This window comes from Gadus macrocephalus, chromosome 23, assembly GCF_031168955.1.
Source record: "Gadus macrocephalus chromosome 23, ASM3116895v1".
NCBI lineage: Eukaryota > Metazoa > Chordata > Actinopteri > Gadiformes > Gadidae > Gadus > Gadus macrocephalus.
The window spans coordinates 5648993-5651666 of record NC_082404.1 but is presented as its reverse complement, the minus strand read 5'-3'; the positions used below and the strand labels follow the sequence as shown (position 1 = coordinate 5651666).

General features: G+C 43.9%; 1 protein-coding gene across 1 annotated transcript in view; it reads right to left on the bottom strand.

Annotated features, from left to right (window-relative positions):
• prex2 (phosphatidylinositol-3,4,5-trisphosphate-dependent Rac exchange factor 2) overlaps positions 1 to 1673 on the bottom strand; it is a 94310-nt gene extending 92637 nt beyond the window's left edge. Inside the window, exon 1 of the mRNA XM_060045735.1 lies at positions 928 to 1673. Coding sequence (XP_059901718.1) covers positions 928 to 1065 — 138 coding nt within the window. The 5' untranslated portion in view covers positions 1066 to 1673. The remainder of the gene's footprint in view (positions 1 to 927) is intronic.
• Between the last annotated feature and the right edge of the window lie 1001 nt (positions 1674 to 2674).

The following is a 2674-nucleotide window of genomic DNA, read 5'->3' as shown; positions in this document are numbered from 1 at the left end:
TCCTAATGTAGGAGTTTCATAACATGTTCAATGTTTCCATGTCGAAATGGAGTTGCTAGTTGTTATCGCTAAGTGCCCCTCTTCGCTATCACGACATCTGTTGAAGGCCTATTATATTTGTAATAACATTTGGGAGAGGGAGACAACTGCATGATAGTGGCTGCACCGCTGACATGATATGGCTATACTGCAGTGTATAACCAAAGCTGTGGATAACCCAGAGCAGCCCCCCAGCCTATCAGTTATGGATATCTCTCCGCAGCTGTGCGCCAACTCGAATGGTTTTCATTTAAAGTCCACCTGTGCCATCTCTGGCAGCGATCTGCCTTTCGGGCACCTTGATTCACAGCTGGTGAAGGGACCCCATTGGGCGCCCCCTTTATGTGTAGGGTACTTATTAAGAGTTGGGAGCGCAAGAAACGAGTTATTCTAAGCTGCAGGATTTTGGCGTCTCTGTTCATCGGGCACTTACATCAATACGATCTGGTTGTATTTGTGTGTAACGTATACACAGACATACGGTTGATGCATGACACGGGTGAAATAGAAGGCAAGACATCCATTCATCAGTCAGCTATCCTATCTCCTCAAGGCCATTTCAATTTCACACTTTTATTTGAAATATCAATTGCACTTTGCTGTAGTAGCCTGTTGTTCAGTGTGGTTTGTGTTTAGTATGTTAAACTCATCGCAGGGACTCGAACCTGCAGCAGCAACCTCCTGTTAGTTTGGCATTGCTGTGCAGCACAGTGGAGCAGGTCTCGGGAAGCTCTTTATGCTCTGTGCATACTAAGTGGGCGAGTGGATGTTTTTTTTTGTTTTGATGCTGCTGCCATTCCTGCAGAGGAGCGACGTGATGCTTAAGTTTTTTTTTCCCTCTAGGCAAAAGTATTCCAAAAATATAAATAAAATACATGTTGCACTCACCGATAAGAACTCAAGCGTCCCGACATAGTCCCGTTCGGTCAGCAGGAGTTCATTCAAAACACAAACTCGCAATCGGAGCTGTTTCTCCAAGTCTTTCCCGCTTTCAGCCCTGTGTTCACTTTTGTTTTCTTCCGTCATGTTAAAGCGAGGGATGAACAAAAAATGGGGAAATGTGTCCTGCGGCACTTCTAACTTTCTACAAAGCGATCATCAGAGTTAAAATGACAAGTAGTGACAGGTTATAGCGGCATGGTTGAAAATGAATGGGAACAGCGGTCACTGCTGTAATCTACTGCAGTTCAAATCCACGAGAAACTCCCGGAACACTGGAGGAAAAGGGAAAAGTTGAATGAAAACTCCAAAAGTAGCTACAGGTTACACGACAAGGGGTGTGATGGTGTTTCACACGACTGAGAGTCCTCCTGTAAAACAACGGTTTTCTGGACACCAGTCAGAAATCTAGATCCACATGACTCCCAAATCCCTCATCCTAATCCTGCCTCCTTCCAGCCTACAATGGGGAGAGGGGCAGGGGGAGCCAAGTGTGGGGAGAGCCGTGCAGTGGTAGGCGACCACCACCTCTGTCCAATCTGAACCAAACGGGGAATGTTTATAGCCTTAGTAAATTCATCCCCTTGCTACAGGCATCCATTAGCTCAACAGATAGTACAGTTGACAAACTAAAAAATGGACAGACAGTAAAAGTCACCAAGATAAGTCAATTAAAGTCAATTTATGTAGGCCTGTTATTTGACACGTTGAGAAAACTATTCAGACACGCTGGTGCTACTACAACTCCCAACATGCTGGCACAGGGTTAGCTGAGGGCTGGTCCTGTTTGGCTGATCGCAAAGGTTAATCATCAAGAAAAAAAAAGAGGTTTATATTCATTAGTGGGTCGTAGCCTACTCATGCTCACCCTAATGGCCCAGGCTACATAATTGAACATGTCGTTATTGCTTAAACGTATCCGAATGCGACATCAGCCGGTTAACTTTAGCATCTCTAATTAACCCAATTATAATTCAATTCAATTACAATTACAATTTGTTATCACAAACATGTGGGGCACATGGACCTTGCATTAGCCCCTGGCTTTTTAGTTCATTTAAAATGCATTAAATTGCTCACACACACACACACGCACGCACGCACGCACGCGCACGCACACACACACACACACACACACACACACACACACACACACACACACACACACACACACACACACACACACACACACACACACATAAGCGAATAAACACACACACACACACACACACACACTTCTTTGAACTAAGTTGCTGTTTTGTGATCAAACCAAACACATGAATTGTTGGCATAGCGTTGTTTAAATCAACAATTAAAATGTACCCGAGAGCAAGCATGCAAATAGCTGCTGTTACTTCGGAGAGGTGAGAGGAATACGCATACATTGGGAAGTGCAACCTTGTTATGTACTATACTCTAGTGGCTATCATTGGTACTGCGTAGCTTTGGTTTATTTGCTCATGGTTAAACACTGTGGTGTGTATTGTACACCACCAGAGGGCACTGTTACTGCATTACTGCAGTGGATGAAGGGCGGTGCCCTTGTTTAATTTTTTTACTTATTGAAAAAACTACTAAAAACTACCAACCGATGACGTGTTAAAGTGATGCAAAACGTCAGTTGTGACACTTGAACCTATTGTAAGTTAGAACCTATCTGACAAAGTTTCACAAAATTGTTTCTTTCCCGCTACGC